The sequence below is a fragment of the Eschrichtius robustus genome, chromosome 9 (genome assembly GCF_028021215.1).
Source record: "Eschrichtius robustus isolate mEscRob2 chromosome 9, mEscRob2.pri, whole genome shotgun sequence".
In the NCBI taxonomy this organism is placed as follows: domain Eukaryota; kingdom Metazoa; phylum Chordata; class Mammalia; order Artiodactyla; family Eschrichtiidae; genus Eschrichtius; species Eschrichtius robustus.
Window position 1 is genome coordinate 52,202,102 of NC_090832.1, and position 20,584 is coordinate 52,222,685.

General features: G+C 34.8%; 1 protein-coding gene and 1 non-coding gene across 2 annotated transcripts in view; both read left to right on the forward strand.

Annotated features, from left to right (window-relative positions):
• Positions 1 to 20,149, forward strand: part of OSTM1 (osteoclastogenesis associated transmembrane protein 1) — a 36,952-nt gene extending 16,803 nt beyond the window's left edge. Inside the window, exons 3-6 of the mRNA XM_068550949.1 lie at positions 7,959 to 8,056; positions 12,396 to 12,563; positions 14,620 to 14,785; positions 18,820 to 20,149. Coding sequence (XP_068407050.1) covers positions 7,959 to 8,056; positions 12,396 to 12,563; positions 14,620 to 14,785; positions 18,820 to 18,875 — 488 coding nt within the window. The 3' untranslated portion in view covers positions 18,876 to 20,149. The remainder of the gene's footprint in view (positions 1 to 7,958; positions 8,057 to 12,395; positions 12,564 to 14,619; positions 14,786 to 18,819) is intronic.
• Positions 1,240 to 1,346, forward strand: LOC137769732 (U6 spliceosomal RNA). Its single transcript, XR_011075049.1, has one exon. It is a non-coding gene; the product is annotated as a U6 spliceosomal RNA (small nuclear RNA).
• Positions 20,150 to 20,584: the final 435 nt, after the last annotated feature.

Here is a 20,584-nt window from a genome sequence, read left to right on the forward strand (position 1 = left end):
CAGATCTGTTAAACCACTGATTTCATGGGATCCTCACTTTTTTATTTTCTTAATAAATGATGCTAAAGGCTTCTCTTTTCCTTTTACTTAAGAGATAATCCATTTGTTACCTATCCAGTCATTGATTTTTTTAAATCTTTGGCCTTTAGAAATAGGTAAAAGAATGAATACAAAAGATATTTACTCTTTTAATAAAATGGAAGAAAGCAATCATATCACACTATAATTTTAAATGAATTTGTGCCTGATCAGAAGTTTGCCTAGGATGTTGTCATTTTGTATTGTTGGAGACCAAAATGTGCCATTCCAAAATACGCCTCGTTGGCGTAAGGATTATTTTGAGCTGATTATTTTGAGAAACAGCAGACACAGGAGAAGCTCTGAAAACCGAGTAGAAATAACCATTTTGTATGAGAAATTTATATTTATTAAGGAAATCTCCACTTGTAAGGGTGTCTCCCTCTCTGTACCAGGAAGAAAAGGATGACTTTAAATCACTAGAGAGGGCTTCCCTGGTGGCGCAGTGGTTGAGAATCTGCCTGCCAATGCAGGGCACACGGGTTCGAGCCCTGGTCTGGGAAGATCCCATATGCCGCGGAGCAACTAGGCCCGTGAGCCACAACTACTGAGCCTGCGCGTCTGGAGCCTGTGCTCCGCAACGGGAGAGGCCGTGACAGAGAGAGGCCTGCGCACCGCGATGAAGAGTGGCCCCCACTTGCCGCAACTAGAGAAAGCCCTCGCACAGAAACGAAGACCCAACACAGCCAAAAATAAATAAATTAATTAATTAAAAAAAAAAAGGGCTAAGTTGACAAGCCTTGTTTAAATCACTAGAGAATCTTGTAAATGGAGAAGGCAGGGACATAATCTGCATGACCTTATGCTTGTTTACCTCACTTTTCCTGGTCATTTCCCCATAACTGACCTCCCCCACACCCATCTTTCTTTGTTTTTACCTGAAGATGATGTTCAAGTCTGACTTCTAAGCCACCCCTTTGAGTTACTCAATTTCCCTTTGTATCTTCTGTGTATATGCGAGATATACAAGTCAACAAACTTCTGTTTGTTTTTCTCCTATTGATCTGTCTGTTGTTACAGGGGACCCAGCTGAGAATTTACAAGGGTAGAGGGAAAATTATGTTTCCACCCCTACCGTATATGCATGAAAACACAGTATAAATATTCCCCCCCAAATCTAGATTATTTGCTTTTTTATTTAAACATAAAAAAAGACTGGTTGTGCTTGCTTCAGCAGCACATATACTAAAATTGGAACGATACAGAGAAGATTAGCATGGCCCCTGCACAAGGATGACACGCAAATTCGTGAAGCGTTCCATATTTTTGGCAATTATACTCCAAGAAAGATGTTAAAAAAATAAAAAATAAAAAAAATAAACATAAAAAAAAAGACTGGTCAATTTTCTCAGAACTTATGTAAAACTGTTAAATACAAGCTATGAACCCTTTTGTCTCAGTTAACTTTTTGTGGTGATCTAGTTATTAAATTTGCAAATACGGAGCTGATAAGTGATGCCAACAATAGAACTCTTCAATGGTAAATAATCTGGAGTCTATTCAGTCTGGCACCTAAAAGATAAAATGGGAAGGAAAAAAATTACAAAGGAAGAACAAAAACTACTGAGGTGTTTAAAAAATTTGTTTTTAATTGAGACTTAAACCAATATGTGATCCATTTTGTAAGAATATATCTTTTGATATAAAATGACTATTCCTTTTTCATCCTCTGTGCTAGAAAATGCAAAACTATAATTATATAAAAATCTTTTAAAGTTAATTTAAGGGGCTATTAAAATTTTTTTAAATAATATTATTAAAAATATAAACATGTAAAAATATAAAAGCTAAAATATTGTTTAAAAGAATACTTATAAAATTAATACACTGCCAAAAAAATCACCTTTCTACTTGATCTAGCTGTGGGTTGGCACCTAGTCTTTGCCATTATTACTTGATGAAAGGAAGTCTAGACACTCAATGAAAGAGAGTGCCATCCTAATACAACATTGTTAATCAAGTATACTCCAATATAAAAAAAGAGAGAGAGTGCCCTCCGTTACCACTACCATCTATTTTATCTTTAGAATATCCGTGTCTTTGAATGATATTAGTCTTCGTTAGAAATAAATTTTTGGAAACTGATTGAAACTCAAAAGGAGTGTACACAACTCTTCCAATTCATATTACAAATAACATGGAAATTAATTTTGTGGAGAGTGACTGTTGAGAAGTAAAGAAAATATATCAAGGATTTCTCCTCTTCACAATTTTAAAGCTGTTATCAGAAGTGTATTGTTAACGCATATATGTGGAACCTAGAAAAATGGTACAGATGAACGGGTTTGCAGGGCAGAAATAGAGACACAGATGCAGAGAACAAATGTATGGGCACCACGGGGGGGAAAGTGGCGGGGCAGGGGGTGGTGGTGTGATGAATTGGGAGATTGGGATTGACATATATACACTAATGTGTATAAAATGGATAACTAATAAGAACCTGCTGTGTAAAAAAATAAATTAAAAAAAAGTCTGTGTTTGAAAGAAAAAAGTTTAAAAGAAAAAAAAAAGAAGTGTATTGTTGACATAGGGATAGCCTGGTTATTGAGATGCTTCTTGGTTATCTTATGCATATGACAGGTGAATAATTAGTAGAGTGACCAGATTTGATGAGACCATGAATTGCTTTATGGTAAAGTGTTTTGGTACTTTGTTTTTGATTTTTTTCTTTTTTCAACTTTATTGAGATATAATTGACATATAACATTGTTTAAGTTTAAGGTGTACAGTGTGTTGATTTGATACACTTATATATTGCAGAATGATTACCACCATAGTGTTAGGTAACACCTCCGTCATGTCACATAATTACCATTTTGTGTGTGTGTGTGGTGAGGTCATTTAAGATTTATTCTTTTAGCAACTTTCAAGTATAGAATACAGTATTGCTAACTAAAATCACCATACTGTACATTTGATCCCCAGAACTTATCTTACAGCTGGAGGTTTGTGCCCTTTGACCAACATCTCCCCATTTCTCCCACCCGCCCCCAGCCTTTGGCAATCACCATTCTGCTCTCTATTTCTAGGAGTTCAGCTCATAGTTGACTGTATATGCAGGAATTTATTTCTGGACTCTCCATTCTGTTTGATTGGTCTCCTTTCCTCTGATAGGAGAAAATCTTCCCTGGTTGATGAAACTCCTGGAGAAGGGATTTATGACAACTGAGTTTCTTTTGGAAGCTCTGTCTTCAAGCAGATAAGGGGAATTCACAGAAAGCTTCTCTCTGCCTTGGCTATTTTCCAAGTGCCATCAGCTCAGAATAATCCTTATGGCAAATGTTCTGCCACCCTTCACTTTTTATGTCTTGATTCTTTAAAAATCAGTAATAAAACTTAATAGTTAACCAGAAGATCAATTAATCAGAACCCATCTTTCCCATATTTTATCTAAATGGTAACATACTAAGCATTGGACTCACTTATTTATATCTTATAACTTAAAATGTCCTAGTTTTCATACTTATTAAACTTAATTATGTTGTTTAGGTACAAAGTTCCCATAGTTTAATACTATGTTTTCTGAAGCTTGCCCTATTTTTCAGAAATTGGTAATTGTCTCTGTTGTTCTCTGTAAAACTAGTTTTGAAAAACAGCAGAGATCCTTATACAAACTCCTAATAGATGCCAAATACTTTACCTAAAGATGCATACATAATTCCTGTTATGATATTTAGTAGGTTTCTATGTAAGGTCTTAACTTGAATCCTTAACACCTTTAAGAATGCCTCTTGAGCTGATGCTTGAGCCCTCACTGAGAAAGAAGCTATGCTAATCTGTCCTTGATGAGGCTGCATTGATTATCTGAGATGAGGAAAATTCATAATGACCACTTCACTTAGTGCTTATAGGAAGCTTTATTACTACTAATATTTCTTAACTTACTAATTTCTAAAATATATAGCTTCTCACTGCTTATAACCTTATGCTCCCAATTCCTACAAAAGGATAAAAGAGGAATTTTACTGGAGTTCCTTTGTTTTAAATCAGAAAGTCAGGGCTTTTTAATAATGAAGACATTTAAAATCTCATTTTATAAGTGAACTTCTTTGTGCTTTATAATATCACTGTCTAATGATCATTGAAAAAATTTTGATGGTACTGCATTAATGCAGTAATAAGATGGCCAGTCTATATTAGCTTTGAGTTTAATTTTCAAATTATTTCAAGTGAAAAGGAATGGCTGTTAGTAAAATAAAAGAGATTAAGTTCTTTGTTGTTCAGAGAAGCTTCTTTATAAATTACTTCTTTCTGTTTATTTTTCATTATTCTATAAATTACTTTTTTATAAAGAAATTATTTCAGTTACATACTTTGTATAGAAGTATGAATCACTCATATTCATGCTTTATACTGCTTTTGTAAGACAATACAGGGACACACACACCCCCATATTGTGCATGTCAGTTGCCATGACGTGGCTCATTATACACAGATGTACAGTTGTTGTGGATGAAATTGTATTCCCTCTACTTCCCTCCAAAATATCAACTACAGAAACTGAAAACTTCTTCAGTCTCATTAGCACAATATAATATTATGCATATTTGTAACTGTTTGTTTTTATTTATGTATACTCTACCTCGTGTAAAAAGATTCAAGGCTACTTTGTGATGATATTAAACCAGGATTAAGAGAGACTTATGTTATTTTTTTTTTTAAGAATTTAGTGTGTGAACTTTTTGAAAGCCAACAGAGAGAGTAACATTTTTAAATAGCAAAGGGAAAATGGTATAATTAAGATAATACTTAATCAAGAGCCTGGAAAGTATATTTTGTATTTCAATGCCTTACTAACTTGATGTATGATCCTCAGTATATCACTTTATTTCTCTAGTTGTCTCCTAATTTGTGAAGTGATCCCTCAGATTTTTAAATGATAAGGTGAACAGTCAGAACAGGACTTACATGCTGGAGAAGATAAAGCTGCAGAGAATGTACAGTGTGTGAGTTCAGAGAGGGAAAGACTCTTGGAATAGGTTCATCAGCAGGGCCCCAGGTATGCCAGGTGCAGGCCAAGTCCTACACTAGGGGCCCACGTAAGGGGGTGAGTGGGGCTGGATTCCAGCTCAGCTTCTGGAGGTAGGAGCACTCTTTTGTAAATAATCTACCTGGAGGGAATGTCTTTTTCCAGTTTGCACAAAGGAGTCTTAATGTGCTAGTTGCTGCCCTGTTTACCAGTTTTAGGCTTCATCTCAGTTGCCAGCACTGATCAGTTGGTAGCGACTGCCTGAATCCCTGCATGGTGTAAGAAATCTATGGGTGGTGGAGGGAGGAGCAGTGGCATGTATTTATTGATTCCCAGTATTGAACTTTAATTGTTTAGAGTGTAGATATTTTATATTTGTAGTGTTTGAAAGTGCAGGCTCAGGAATCAGACTGAGTAGAAATTCCAGGTTTTTACTTACCAGTTTTATGACCTTGGGTAACTTCTTAATTCCTCTCTGCTTCTGTTCCTTATTTAGAAAATGGAGATCATAATTCTTGCCTCATAGGATTGTTGTAAGAATTGAATAAATGTGTTTAAAGTACAAGAATGGCGCTTGGAACATAGCAACTACTCAGTTAACATTAGCTTTCATTGTAGTGATTGTTGTTTATAATAGTGCATGCATCATATAGTGTGTTATATACCCTAATGTCTACTCTAAGGGAGGGAAAAAATCTTTTTCCTCTATCCATTTTAGGTTCTCTGGCTGGACTCTCTAATTAGACTGGCCAAAGATGGAGAAACAAGAGAAAACAAACAGAAGTTTATTAACAAGTGCATTGCACATGTACACACGGGAGCACCCAATGATCAGTAACCCAAAGGGATGGTTAGAATTTGGGTTTATATACCATCTTAGGATAATCAGAGGAGAAAGGGTTTTGGTCTTCTGGTTGAAGGAGGCAAGTTATGGGAAAGTGACCAGGAGAAGTATGGTAAACAGGATTGTTTAGTAAGGTTTGTTAGTAAGGTTTGTTTAGTAAGTTAGAACCATCTCCATTGGTAAGAGTTAGTTGTTAAGAGTCCTCCCTTTTCTTTTTCTTGAGAGAGAGGGACATCTTTACAAATGGAAATTTCCTTTACAAGTGTAAATTTTATCTACAAAATAAAAACTTGTGCCCTGTTTTTAGAGTTTTTCCTGAATCTGTAGGTTCTTAAAGGCCTTTATTTTTTTTAAATTTATTTATTTTTGGTTGCGTTGGGTCTTTGTTGCTGTGCGCGGGCTTTCTCCATTTGTGGTGAGCGGGGGCTACTCTTCTTTGTGGTGCGCAGGCTTCTCCCTGCAGTGGCTTCTCTTGTTGTGGAGAACAGGCTCTAGGCGCGCAGGCTTCGGTAGTTGTAGCACACGGGCTCAGTAGTTGTGGCTAATGGGCTCTAGAGCGCAGACTCAGTAGCTGTGGCGCATGGGCTTAGTTGCTCCGCAGCATGTGGGATCTTTCCCAACCAGGGCTCGAACCCATGTCCCCTGCATTGGCAGGCAGATCCTTAACCACTGCACCACCAGGGAAGTCCTTAAAGGCCTTTAGCTCAGAATAATCCATATGCCAAAGAGGCATATTTTGAGTTGGCATATTCTGGTACTCTTCACTACCTATTCAGTGTATCTCTTATCCATTGATTTCTTTCTGTTTGCATTGCCACCTTTCTCCTGGATAATTGCAACAGCCTTCTATCCTGTCTCTCCACTCCCAGCTGAAAGATTATAATAGATGGCCCTGCGTGTGTATAATATACAGCTCTCAGTTAAATTTAAGAAGAACAAGAGTATGGTTGAGTACTAGAGAATAGAAAGTATTTGAACATCCCTTGTGGAGTAATTGGTAGGGCATCTACAAGGATTGTTTTGTGGCCCTGAAACTAGTTTGAATTGAGTCCCCTCATTATAACTTTAGAATTTTCTATAATAGTGTTCTACAACCACAGTTGGGAGTAGAGAAAGTTAATGAAGGTTTTAAATATTTGTGAGTATGTGGAATGTAAAAAGGACAAGGATTCTAGGAAAGTGAGATTGAAATGGTTGACCATGAGTTCCAGGATATGATGCCAGGCACTTGAACCTAGATCCCAGAGGGTAAGCTGAGAGCACAGGGAGAGGTAAAAGCAAACTGAGGATAAAGAATAAGTTCATCCAAGAAGGGAGAATAGATTAAAAAATTGTGCTATGTTCATACATAGAAAACAATTCACAGGAATGAACTTGAGCTAATGCTAAGTGAGAGTAGCAAGTTGCAGAGGAATATCATTTATGTAAGATTTTTAGAAAGACATAAAACAAGTGTATTTATTTCCAGGTTTTACTTGAAGTCCCTTTATCAGTATTTTATGCAAAATTCTCGCCAGCTTGTTTCTCTGGTCTCCCAACTCACAACAGATTAGAAAGAGCAGATTTTAAAAGATTAACATCTTAGATGCAATAACTGACCCACTAGTGAAGATGGAAGAGACCCAGAACTACTAAATTTAACACAGAAAACAATCAAACAGCATATGAATTTAGCTAAAATTAATGCAGGATAAATAGTCTTATGCCTAAACAGCACTAAGAGTACTCCTATTAAGGCAGCATTTGATAACTGATATTCATGATTAAGACTTTGCACCATCAAAAATCAATTTCAATTTTACTTGGTATATGGTTTTTACAAAGAGAGAAAAGTATGTGACTATTTTAATATTTTCATTAAAATGGTTATGATGTAAAAAAAATCTTTTGGAAACTAAAAAGGTTAAGCTTCATGTATTTGGAAAATTCTCTTAACGTGGAACACTTCATGCTTGTTTGAATAAAGGATTACGATAGTTTGAAACAGAAGATAACAGCTTGAGAGATAAATGACTATATGTAATTGTTGCTTGAGATATATTAATATAGTTTTTGGTTTCTTGACAGATTGTTTAACGAACAAAAGTGAAGAATTATCAAATAGCACAGTATACTTCCTGAATCTGTTTAATCACACCTTGACCTGCTTTGAGAATAACCTTCAGGTATTTTATATATGACACTTGAAATTAAAATGCTGCCTTGTCCAAGTGAATAATAAATAATTCCAATTTTTATAGCATTAATTGTTGATATTTATCTACATACACAGTGTAGAGGTAGACCTGGATTTCTGCTAAATTCTTCTATTACTAGCCCTTAGGCAAATCATCAAAACTTCAGTTTTTTAATTTGTAAGATGGGAATAGTAAGATCTACCCTGCCTACCTTCCAGTATTTTGTAGTCAGGATCCAATGAGTTAATGAGTATGAACATATTAACTGAGACATGTGATTGTTTAATTAAAACACAGCATTGTTCTATCTGACAATAATTTTTCTTGACTTTGTTTATGCAATAATGTATTTTACAATTGTATGATTCTGTCTATAAAAAGCTTATTCTTTGCCTCAATGTTTGCTTAAATATATTCTACCTACTTTAAAAGGTGCTGTTTAATAAGGTAACTTTGAGTTTTGAATTATAATATAAAAGGTAGCCTTTAAGAAACCTACCTTATTGGGTTTTGTTTTCTCCACCTCTGACCCTTGAATGTTAGTACTGGAATGTTCCTGGTAGTGGTGAGGGGTGAAACTGGAATTCTGGTAAAATCCTAGTTTTGAAACTTGCTTTTTAACAAGTAGGTAATCCCCACAAATAGATAGAAATATATTTAGGATATAGGTATGTATGACTTTCTCTTTAATAAATGTGATAACATAGAATATGAATTTCCCTGAGTATAATAAAAACTATTAGATGAACATTTCCCAAAATATGTTCTGCAAGATTTTAATAGATAGCCCATAAAAAAGGTTTAGTATTCTTAATAAGGGTAAGAAATGCTTTAATACAGGACTGCAGAACTTTAGTGGACTAATGTACATTATATAGAACTTCAAATGGTAACTTTGTATACAGCATTTACCAAGCCTATTTGACTAGGAACTCTTTGGTTTTAGAGACCAAAGACACTAGTTCTGATGAATGTACTTTAGGGAAATTAGCATTTTTCCTGGGATGTTAGTTGCAAATATTTTTTCCTCATTTGTTGTTTGTCTTTTTATCATACTTCTCTTTTTGATATGAAGAACATTTTAATTTTTATGTTGTTAGATTTACCAAAATTAATTTAATGGCTTGTGGATTTTGTGTCACACTAGAAGGCCTTTTCCCACTTTGAGATTATTTTTAAAATTTCTCCTGTGATTGTTTTAGGACTTTCATGGTTTTGTTTTATATATTTAAACATCATTTATCTGTTTGAAATTTATTTTGGTGTAAGATGTGAGGCTTAGCACCAACCTTTTTTTCCTGATGGCTTCTTGACTTTCAAAACATGATTTACTAAATAAATCCATGAAATGAATTTTAGAACCAAGTTCAAAATAATCAATCATTTTGATATTTTATTAGAATTGCATTACATTTTAGAGTCATCATTTGGGAAAAATTGACCTGTTATGATATTAAGCTTTCCTATCTAGGAGTACAGTATATATTCACTATTTCTTATTGCAGTAAAATAGAATATAAAATTTACCACATTGCAGTTTTTAAGTGTACAGTTCAGTGACATTAAGTACACTCACATTGTTGTACAACTCTACCACCATCCATCTCCAGAATGTTTCATCTTCTCAAACTGAAACTCAGTACACATTAAGTAATAACTCCCCATTTCCTCCTTCTCTAACCCCTGGCAACCACCATTATTCTTTATTTTTTAATGTTCTCTAGCACAATTTTACTTACTTATTTAAATTTCATATAGGTTTACACATTTCTTAAGTTTATTTCAAGGTATTACACAGTGTTTGGTGCCCTTATGAATGATATCTTTTCTTCCCGCACTACAGATTTTAACTACCTATTTTTAAATGGTTTTTTTTTTTTGGAATAATTTTAGACTGACAGAAAAGTTGCAAAGGTAATACAGAGAATTCCTGTATATCCCTGACCTAGTTTCCCCTAATGTTCACCTTATGTTACCAAGGTACATTAGTCAAAAATACGAAATGAACATTGGTATGTAACTATTAACTAAATGCCAGACTTCATTCTGATTTCACCAGTTTTCCTACTAATGTCCTTTTCTGTTTCAGGATTCATTCCAGGATAATGCATTGCATTTAGTAATTGGTTACTCCTTAAAATTTCTATAATATATATAGCTACATTTCCTTTCTATTTCCAAATGCTGTACTTGTGAGTCCTTTTTTCCCTTGAATTTTCTTTAGGCTTGTTGAAGATACATTTATATTTATTGATCTTTTTGAAAACCCACCTTTGGCTTTATTTATCAGTTTCTGTTTTCTTTTTCTTAATGTGTTAAGTTATGCTTTTGCATTTATTAATTCCTCCTGTATTCTTTTGGTTTTGTCATTTTTCTATTTCCTTGAATTGAATGGTTTTAAAAAATTAATTAACTAATTAGTTAGTTTATTATCAAGGGAGAGGTATGAGCTGGAGCTGTAGATTTGAGAGTCATCAGGTACAGATGGTATCAAACCTGGAGACTTGGATGTGAGTGAGTGTAGATAGAGATGATGAAGAGGCCCCAAGGACTGAGTTCTGGGCAATGCCAATGTTTTATAGGTTGTGTGTGTGTGTGAGTGTGTGAGTGTGTGAGTGTGTGTTTGAAAGGGAAGGGGAACCAGCTAAAGAGATAGGTGGTAGCAGTGAAATTAATGGTATTGGCTGTGGCAGTGCCTTCTGGCTCAGTGATGAGGCAGAGATGTGGGTTTAGGTTCCAGACCAGCTCCACCTTATGTAGTATGTGTTTGCAGGTGGCTTCCCTGGGAACCTGGACTGTCTGGGTGACTGTGGAGACTGCTTTTTGTGGGTGGTCCCGCAGGCAGGGTGGGGCTATTATTCCAGCCCCTCACTTCTCCAGAGGACAGTAGGTGGTTGCAGGGGATAGAGGGTCACAAGAGACTGTGGTTCCGGCTAGTTTCTCTGGGAGTGGTGTGACAGCTGTCATACAACCTTCCTGTGATGAAATGTGCATGTCATGCTTCTATAATTAACAGTGCTATCAAGGGCCTGGGTTTACTCTTCTGTTCTTGAGTCTCTTCAGAAAAGAAATCAGGAATGGCACATGCTGATGTCATCATTTTCCCAGAATCCTACTTCCTCATTTGCTTTAAACGTTGCAGGGCTTTTTGTTGTTTGACTATGCCACCATTTAGTCAGTCAGTCCCTGTATCGATGGAGATTTTTGTTTGGTTCAGTATTTTACTATCACAAATATGGACAGTCTTTTGCAGGTATTTGTATCTTTATCTGTCTGGTAGATTCCTAGAAGTGAAATTGCAACGTCAAACGATATGTACATTTTAAGTTTTAATATAAATGACTAAATTATACTCCCCCATCAAGGTACTGTGCTCCATTTTTGATCAAACACATTTAGCTGAATGTACACTTGTTCTGTGAAAAACAGGCAATGGGCTATTTCTTGTGGCAGAACTAAAGAGAGTCTGAGTTTCTCTGTCAAGTAGATAGTAAGGGTAATGTTGTAGGGGCTACATCAGCTTAATTCCTTTAATTTTTCCTTTTCTCTTTCATTCTGATAGTCAGTTAATATTATTTCTCCAGGCTATAAGGTAAAGAATAAAGGGAATAGAAAACAAAAGTGTGAATTGACTGTTTAGCAAACTTGTTCTTGAAATACAAGTGTCAGTCCCAGAAGTGGAAAACATTGAGATTCACTAACATAATGTCTTATATCCAGTACCTGAGGTTATATTTTAGGTTATACGATTCATTGGTGTTAGTCCCTTTTTGTTGACTTGAAAGGGCTGGATTAAAAGCCTTAAAAGCCTTGGGGTAAGAGGGCTGGGGGAGGGATGTAGTTTGGGTGCCTTTTCGTAACTCATTATAAAGTCTTCTCTGTCTCAATAAGGCAGACTTCAGGGTTCAAGTCAGCACAGGCAAGGGGATACTTTATTTGGTGAGTGTAGGATAGATAAGGGCAGATGTATAAATGACAAGATAACTTAGTAAATTTTTGGTATTTAGGCATCAATAATTTGGTATATGAGCTAGTGTTGCCCTCAGTTAACAGTGGCTAGTGCAGTGGTTTTCAAAATGCAGGGGCAACTAGAAAGTGCCAAATATTTTGCTGTGTGCTACATACCAGTCTCTATTCCTTGGGACCTGTAATACAGGTAAGGGTATCCCTATTTTATAGATAAAACAGAGGCTCAGAGTGGTTTAGCAACCTGCCCCACATCACAGCTCAGCACTTTAACATACTCTATTATTTCCTCCAGGAGGGCAAATAAGTTTTAAAAATGTAATGTTTATTGTGTGTATTATATGTGCCTTTGACATTTTAGGGGAGCGCACACAGTCTTCTTCAGTTAAGAAATTATTCGGAAGTATGCAAAAACTGTCGTGAAGCATACAAAACTCTGAGTAGTCTGTACTGTGAAATGCAAAAAATGAATGAACTTGAAAATAAGGCTGAATCTGGAACACACTTATGCATTGACGTGGAAGATGCAGTAAGTACCTTGCTTCTGATACAACACGTGGTTTGCAGTGTTGTTGAATATGCCTTCAGTATTATTATTGGAATTTGCATATGGTATCTTCAACCAGAAATAACTAGTTGCTAAGTAGTAAAGTTTTAGAATATCCTGATGTGTCAAACTAAAATGGAAATTAATCAGGTACTTCATAAGTAAGTTGATAATTTGGTATATTTGACTTCTTTTTATTAAGTATAGTTGATTTACAATATTATATTCGTTTCAGGTATACAACATAGTGATTTACTATTTTTATAGATTATGCTCCATTTATACATTTTGTTTTTTAAGTTTGATAATGTGTGTCATTTTCAGAGGTGTGGGTGTTGTTAAATGTTTTCATTTCAGTTTCTTGTGCACTTGTTGCTAATTCAAGAAGTCTCTAGGTTTTGCTACAATATGTTTCTGAAGCCATTCCTCAGTTACTTCCTATCCCGTTGCTTTGTTTATTTCTTTATATCTGTTACCATCTGAAAAGTTTTGTTTACTTATTTGTAGTCTTTCTCCCCTTACTAAAATATAAACCATATGAGAACAAGGACGTCATGGCCTTTTAGTTCACTGTTCAGTATCTAGAACAGCGCCTAGCAAATAGTGGGCCCTTAGTAACATGTATTGATTGAATGAATAGTCAACAGAAACTTTTTCCTCAGTTGAATAGCCTGCCTTTACATGGGGCACCACTAGATGGCAATCATGCCTTTATATGGGAATACGATGCCTGACTATTGAGGCGTTAGAGGAAACTGAAAATTTATTGGCAAAAAGCAGAGAACTTGTGGTCAAAATTGGTAAACTTAATGTTTGAGAATGATGAGTGTGAATTATAGCAGCTCAGAGTGATCTGAGTGGATCTGTAATATATAGAATGGTAAAAAGCACTTAAAATGGATACACCATGGGGATTTTTGTTTGTTACTGCTCTGTTACTAATGTTTAGAGTAGTACCTGGCTTCTAGTAGGTTCCCAATAAATAATAAACATCTTTTTAAAGAATAATAGTCTATTTTTTTTTAAATAAAGAAGAAAAATGAATATTGGGTCTATGACACAAGTTGGATTACACAGCAAATCAACATGACCAACCTATTTTAGAACATCCATCTTTGCAATAAACAAAAATTACAACAGACATACAGTGCACCATTTGTAAACCATATCTCAATTAAACAAAATCCAGGCAAGAACAGTTGTAAACACTAAATTTGATAGTTTCCTTACATCATTTAACCTGTTTGACAGAAATCATGAGCTCAGTGAAAGTGAGATACTGCAGCCCCTAAGTGTATCTAGGGGCTAAATAAGATATTAATATTGTCTAATAAAGTTTCCATGACTCATTAGATAGTATGTACTTAAAAAATTACTTGCCATGAGTATGAATCTTTCATAGTATCTTAGATAAGCTATTAAGCATGTCATAGATATCATCTCTTGAAGAGAAGCCCTATAAAGTTGATATTTTTATCTCCATTCTAAAAATATTGCAACAAGCTCAGTGAGATTACATAGGTAACATATGAAAGAAAATATTTTGTTTGTTTGTTTTTGTGAGACTTCCCCTCCCCCCCAGTTTTGTTGAGATGTACTTGACAAATAAAATTGTAATATATTTAAAGTGTACAGTATGATGATTTGATATACATACATATTGCAAAAGGATTCCCACAGTCTAATTATTGACATTCATCACCTCACATAGTTACCCTTTTAAATCTTTTTTAATGAATGAAGCACAGTATATTTCTATTGATACAAGTTCTGTGTTTGAAGTCTGTGAAAAGCTGACATTCTTTGGACAGTATTGAATTTACAATATGAAATTTCTGTATGGATATAAATTTATACAATGACGAATCGTGAACCAACTTATTTCCCTGACAGAAGAAATTGTCCTCAACTATTAATAGATTTTTTAGGGATGTGTATTTAGTCTAAATTTGGGGTTCTTGTTATTGACAAAATAATTGTATGAAATTGAAGACAAATTAAATATAAAATAGAGTAACATTATTTGTTATTGTTTCAGATGAATATTACTCGAAAACTTTGGAGTCGAACTTTCAACTGTTCAGTCCCTTGCAGTGACACAGTGCCTGTAATTGCTGTTGCTGTGTTCATTCTCTTTCTACCTGTTGTCTTCTACCTTAGTAGTTTTCTTCACTCAGAGCAAAAGAAACGCAAACTCATTCTACGTAAGTTTCTTTTTATGGTTGTTCATTGATTTAGATTAAAAACCTGTATTTTAAAAAAATCTAAGCCTGTTTTAGAAATAATATATACTCTGAGAACTCAAACTATATTAGCCTAAAACAGCTCTCTTCTTCAAATTTTACAACTGTGCTTACTAACAGAAGAGATGTGTAAGTTAAGTGACTTTATAATCAAACTTTAACATACAGTATCTTTCAGAAGCTTTAATTGAGAAAGCTAGATTCCCTGGAATAAGGTTGACAACAACAAAGGAATAGCAACAAAGGCTTTGCAGACCTGAAATAGCCATAATAGGGAGATAAATAGTAGAGAGGTCTTAGGCCCATTGGCAGAACCACCCATGACAGAACCACCAAACAAGTAGCAGGCAGGGAGAAACTGTAGCTTACACACAGACAATTTGTTTATGAACAAATTGGAATTGTAGTTGCAAGAAAGTTACTTGACACATAGCATGTGCTCAGTATGTGTTCATTCCTTTCCTTTCTCCCCATCAAATAGGGCAGAGCAGAAAAAAACACTAACTAGAAGGTCCCAGCTAGCCAAAGAAAAGTGACCTCCAAATCTCGTAGGTTTCTTGTTTATTATCAGAATGAAAGTATGGGCTTATCCCTTAGTAATTTTAGTTTTTTTAAAAGAATGTTTTCTGGAGAAAAATAAGTCAGGCTTTTTTTCTCTCAAATATTATTCCTAGTCTAGGAACCTATGATATAAAAATTCTTTCCCCTGTAAATTTCTTTCTGGCATTTCTTCATGATTTATCTAACTTCACTTCTAATATATCTAACTTAAAAAAAAAAACAGATTGCTTGTAGATCAGTTTACATTGAATTTGTAATGTCACCTCAAAAAGCTAGCTACTAGAGGAGAGAGTCTTTATCATGAGTGTATTTAGTAAAGTATTTTGAAGATTGCCAGCATTCTGTAAATATGTAATAACTCGGGCCTAAAAGTGCTTCTTTAGAGTAATAACAAAACATTGCAGGGATCTCACCGTTGAGAAACTATATTTTTCAGGGCTTGGTGTACTTTTAAAGTTTAGCGTCTTATTTGCTTTGCAAATCTATTTAACTCTACAGAAGATATATAGTACTTCTGATCAGTGTTTTTGTTTGTTTGATTGTTTTCACAATAAAAGTCATTACCATCCATTTGCTTGTATAAGCCACAAATCTTGTAGTCGTTTAATTTCTTTTAATATCTTTCAATATCTTAACTCTTTTTCTTTTCTTTTCTTTCCCCATTCCCTTATTCCCTCCCCTACCCCTTTTCAATTCATCAGCGAGTACTGCCAGCTCTATTTCCAAAAAGATATCTTAAATTATCTTTTCTCTATCCCCATTGGTAATACCTTAGCCCAGGCCATCACCGTCTCTTACCAGCACTAAGGCAGAGGTCCCTTAACTGGTATCCCTACTTCTACTTCTTGACCCACTACAATCCATTGTCGGTATAGTGGCTAGAGTAAATTTTTAAACATAAATTTTACCACGTGCTCCTCTCCCATTTGAAGCCCTTCCCGTGTACCCATCGCACCTAGAATAAAATACAGACTTATTCCAAGGTCTGCTTTCCAAGCTGCATGTGACCTGGTCCCCATCTGCCTTCCTAAACTCCTGTGTCTACCCCTCTCCTTTCTCATGATGCTGTATGTAGGCAGTCTGGCCTTCTTTCTGCTCCTCTCAAACACCAAGCTCATTCACACTGCCCTCTTTCCGAGGTTCTTGTATTTTTCCCTCTCTGCTTTCCTTGACTGGCTCCTTGTCATCCAGGACTTAGGTCAAAGGTTACTTACACAAAGAGAACTTTTATGACCCCCCCAACCTAAGAATACACCCTTTTTAAAATTCTTCTGTATCATCTTTCTTTAATAGCATTTAATCACTATTTAGGCTATTTAAATTAACTTTTCCACTTATTTTCTACCTCATTTGTTTGTCTACCCTGACTCAACTGTAAGTTCCATCAGAAAAAGGATTTTGTTTATGTTGCTCACCACTATATCACCAGCATCTAGAAAGTACCTGGCCCATAGTAGATACTCAAAAATATTTGTTGAATAAAAGAACATTGTACTTAATGTTAGCAACTCCTAGAGTGTGTTCCTTAAAATACTAGTCCTGTGAAATTCCTTTTCATGAGCTTCGTAATGTACCTGAATATAAATTAAGGCCTCTGAGATTACATCCCCCAAACTTGACAATAGGACCTTTGCATAATACCTATTAATGTTTCATAGAAGCATTGTTTATGAATTAAATGATGAACTTAAGGAAATGCTAGTGTAAGCAAATAGTTCTTGTGCTGATACCTCATGGAAATTTTAATTTACTTTTCTTTATGCTACCATTTTATATGCTTCCATTCATCAAGTCCTATGGTAGGAATTAGGGATTTAAAAAGGAACAAAGCACAATAGATGCCCTCAAAGAACATACCGACCGTAATCCAATCATTACAACAAATGTAGTAGAAGTGCATACAGTGTGGTTGGACCACAGAGGGATAGAAGACGAACTCTGCATTTGGGGTGTTGGAATTCCCCATTAGAAGATCCCTGGAGTAGAATTTTGGAGGATGTAGGGATTTATCAGATAGAGAATAAGGAAGCAAGGAAGTTGTAGTTATATGTACTCACTGGTATTGCTACCTGGTTAGTTTAATGAATTTGGTAAATAGAAACTAGATTACTTTTAATAATTTTAAACAACATTAAAAAAAAAAACCCTTTTGATTTAGTTTGCTTCCCAAATCCACTGAAGGCTTAAGAAGTAGACTTTCAGTTTAGGCTGAAGCAATACACTGGTCCAGGAAGCCATGTTGTCATCTTCCACTTAAGAGTTGTCAGGGGAGACCCTGACAGAAACTAGAACAGTGGTTCTCATCCTTGGCCACATACCAGAATTGTCTGCAGAGCTTTCAAAACACAAAAACAAAAATTAAATGCCTGAATCCCATTGCAGACCTTCTAAATCATAACCTCTATTCTAGTGTTGAGAACCTCTGAAGTAGAGAGATTCCTAGTTATCCAATGTAAGATACTTTCACTATGGCATGGTTGTTTTTAATTTCTGGAACATGAGAAACATTCATGTTTAACTAAAGAACAAAACATATTATCAAGCCAAATAGCCATGATTTTCTTATTAACTCTAATGACTCAGTCCCATTAGCATCATGATCAAAACTGATTGTACATATTTTATTAGCTGCCATATATGTTTGTGCACATGTGTGTAATATCCAACTCACTTTTCTTTGTAAGCCATTTGAATGTGTTTTTTTTTAAACATTACAGAGTTCTTTCACTGAATTCTTTTTTTTTTTTTTTTTTTTAAATTAATTAATTAATTTATTTTTATTTTTGGCTGTGTTGGGTCTTCGTCTCTGTGCGAGGGCTTTCTCTAGTTGCGGCAAGCGGGGGCCACTCTTCATCGCGGTGCGCGGGCCTCTCACTATCGCGGCCTCTCCTGTTGCGGAGCACAGGCTCCAGACGCGCAGGCTCAGTAGCTGTGGCTCACGGGCCTAGTTGCTCCGCGGCATGTGGGATCTTCCCAGGCCAGGGCTCGAACTTGTGTCCCCTGCATTGGCAGGCAGATTCTCAACCACTGCGCCACCAGGGAAGCCCTCACTGAATTCTTTTAAGAGAAATTTAGATTTGGATTTCTAGATTAGACTTTCAAATATATAATTTTATTGTTATACTTTACAGCACTTCCATTTTTAAAGTACTTTCATTTTTATTACATATTTAAGACTATTGTTCAGGCTGATATAAATTATGTCTGTTTTATTTGGTACTGCTTCTAACAAAATCATGTGCAGCTTCTAGCAAAGTTATATCTTTTGAGGTTGGTAGAAAAAAATAGATTTAGTTTTAATTCTTATAAGATTGAATCTATTCAGATTCAAACATAGAATTAATAGATGAATACTATAGTTTACATAAAATAATGAATAATCATGTTTAGAGAATTAAATTTAAGTTAAAATATAATACTTTTGATTTATTTAGCCAAACGTCTCAAGTCCAGTACCAGCTTTGCAAACATTCAAGAAAATTCACACTGAAACCTACAGAATGGAGAATTGACATCATATCCCATGGATGAATGGTGGAAGACACAGCTTGGTCCAAAAGAAGATAAACCGTGATTTAACAAGTCAAGTTCTTAAGAAATGCAAGGACTTCAGATTTATTTTTAAAAAAGAATTTTCAATTTTTCTTTCCTGTTCCACCCCCTTTTTAAGGGTTTGGGTATTTTTAATTTACAGGCATAGCAATGTTGTCTATTTTAAAGTGCATTTGTTATAATAACAAAAGATGCAAGAACAATCTTGTTTTATTTTGTAGGCATATTGTTACTATTTGAGACTTCCAGTATCTCCTTAGTTAACATAGTATCTCTAGTAGCAAAGTTTTTGAGAACTAACATTTAAAAATTAATCAGTTATAGCAAAGACTTTGAAAAAAATTTACTTGCCGAAAAGTAGCAAGTCCAAAGATTAAGTTTCTCACCATTGCAGTATTATTGTCACATATATTTAATATGTCATATATTACAAATAATATGTAATTCAATCTCTGGTTTCCTTAAAGTCATTTTTGAAACCACTAGTTATAAACCTCCCCCAAAATTTTTAGAAATGGAAAGGCACATTACATTTATCTTTGTAAAAAGATTTATGGTAACTGGTTTCTTACTTGACTTTTATAAATAGTGTTTTACACCTTATTTTTGCCTTTATTTCATAAGTAATTTGAAATCACTGGACTGCTTTATTATATTCAGGGTAAGATGGATTCTTTTTGTACCAGGGATTTACATTGTGGATTATATTATTTGGCAATTTATAATTTATTACCACTTTAAATCAAATGTAACATTGTCACAATGTATTTAAATTATGATTTTTTAATAGGGATTTTCTCTTGGGATATATGGGGAGTTTGGGAGGGGAGAAAAAGGAGGAGTAAAAAAAAGCTTAAGATTCAGAAAATAGACAGGGACCAGAGGGGATGCTCACTATAAGAGTATTGAATGGTTTGTACTGGGGGGTGTGAGTCAGAAAGAGAATCTGATACAGAAAGTAGTTCAGTTAAGATGATGCTTATTTTTTTTCTAAATTATTTAAATCAGATAAAAGTGATATATGATTGAAATGAAGTCAGGTAGTTCACACTCGAAAACAAATTCCTTTTTGGAATGTTTATATCAACCTTTCAAAAAAAGCTTCATTTCAGAATTGTTCACATTTTTTTCCCTCAGGTTTTTAGCATTAGGTGTTTCACTTGTTAATTCCTTCTAGCTGTCTTGGTGGAAATAGGCTTTCTTTTCTTTTTTCTTTCTTTCTTTCTTTCTTTCTTTCTTTCTTTCTTTCTTTCTTTCTTTCTTTCTTTCTTTCTTTAATATAAAGCCTACTTTATACAGAAAAACAGTTTGCTTAATTGGTACAAGAATCAGAATCCCTTTATACACTGTAAAATGCTCTTATAGAGAGACAAAAAAGTGTTTTTGTTATTTTTTAAAATGTTTACCATATATGCAGAGTGAAAGAGAAGGCTCATCCTTGGATATGCAACATATCCAAAAGCTGTTACAGTTTTTCTAGTCTGCTGTGATCCATTTAAAATGTGCTGGGGTTTATTCTGCTGTTACTGTTCATGCTGCTGATGCTAATAGCACTGTCTTGATTTGAAGCATATGGTTGAGGGCCATTGAAAGCAATCTTTCATTAATGCAGATAAAATCAGTTTACATGTACAAAGTTACAAAATG